General features: G+C 46.0%; 1 protein-coding gene across 1 annotated transcript; it reads left to right on the top strand.

The window, feature by feature from the left end:
- Positions 1 to 133: 133 nt before the first annotated feature.
- LOC111384067 (protein FD-like) lies at positions 134 to 1,436 on the top strand. Its single transcript, XM_023008288.1, has 2 exons — positions 134 to 175; positions 463 to 1,436. Exons 1-2 carry the CDS (start codon positions 134 to 136, stop codon positions 1,276 to 1,278), a joined length of 858 nt encoding a protein of 285 aa, XP_022864056.1. The 3' UTR covers positions 1,279 to 1,436.
- The last annotated feature ends 6 nt before the right edge of the window (positions 1,437 to 1,442 follow it).

Genomic DNA, 1,442 nt, shown 5'->3' with positions numbered 1-1,442 from the left:
AAATTGGGTGCAAAACTAGGTCTCATACGAGCCATTAGAGAATGGGTTTTTGGTTAAAAGGGGAAAACCATTTGTACATACCCTTCCAATAGGGAGAAAATTTAGATAGGGCAGTCGCACCGCCACCCTATTAATGTGCGCCACCTTGATGGGTGGGCTACCACACACCCCCGAGGTGTGTGGGCCATCCGCATAGGTGGTGTCTCTGGGTTGGACGGTCGCACCACGTGGATGGTACGACCACCCCACCCAAATTTCTCTCGAGAGACATGAAGTTGGCCCCACGCAATATACATGGGTGATAAAAAATAGCAAAAAAAGGTGCCGACCTCCCATCTTATGCGTTGCCTGTAGGGTTTCGTGCTGTACACATAGCTGAACGTGGTGCGACCGTCCCACCCAAATTTCTCTCTAAAGACAAGAAGTTGGCCCCACGCAGTATGCATGGGTGATAGCAAATAGCAAAAAAGGTGCCGACCTCCATCTTATGCGTTGCCTGTAGGGCTTCGTGCCGTGCACATAGCTGGGTTCTTGGTTAAAACATGTCAGGATTATATTGGAGATGAAAACAGATCTGCGGAAGCGTCACACATCGACGCACGCTTATTGTACCATTCAGACAAGACAATTCACAGAGATTCAGACAACCATTTCCCCTACATAAGTAGAAGCACTACCAACGCTGAAAGCAGTGTAGGTGTGCTCAATTCACTGCATAAATATTTTCGCACTTGTCCATTTCCCACTGCCGTTCGAAATGAGGTCTTAAATCCAAGATCCAGAGTCATGGAAGAAGTTTGGAATGATATTAATCTTGCTTCTCTTAACGACCACCCCACAGATTTCCGTGGAATGAACCTTCAGGATTTCTTGGCCAGAACCTGTCCTAACAAAGATTCAGTGCACATTTCTAGCGTCTCTTCCGGTTTTGCCTCTCCGACCACTATGCTCACCTTGAACTCAAGACCTGAATGGTTGCATTTCTCGGGAAACTCGGATCCTCTTAACCTAAGCTCTAGTTCACTGCCTCAGAGTCTGTCTATTTCTCCTGCGTGTCGTGTCAACGTTGCTTCAGAGGGTCATTGGAAGAAGAGATTCACAGAGCCTGGCAGCAATCTCGCCGGTGACCGACGGTACAAGCGTATGATCAAGAACCGGGAGTCAGCTTCTCGATCAAGGACTAGAAAGCAGGAAAGTCTCTTTTTATCACTTCTTTTATCTGCCGTATGGTTAACCTTTTCTGGTGATTACTATGATCAGCATGTAACCCTTTGTTAGCCTTAGCTGTGACTTGTGAGGTCATTTTCTAGAATAGATTTTGTAGGCTGCTTGAAATTTTCTGTACCTAATTTTTACCTGGACTCGAATGCCTTTTCTGTGGGTATTCTGTGGTCCATTTACATCTCTCGTTTCTTATTCATTCCACCTTATTATAGGCTTAT

This window comes from Olea europaea, unplaced genomic scaffold, assembly GCF_002742605.1.
Source record: "Olea europaea var. sylvestris unplaced genomic scaffold, O_europaea_v1 scaffold28344, whole genome shotgun sequence".
NCBI lineage: Eukaryota > Viridiplantae > Streptophyta > Magnoliopsida > Lamiales > Oleaceae > Olea > Olea europaea.
Note: the sequence above shows the minus strand (reverse complement) of the source record. Positions and strands in the feature narration are given on the sequence as shown.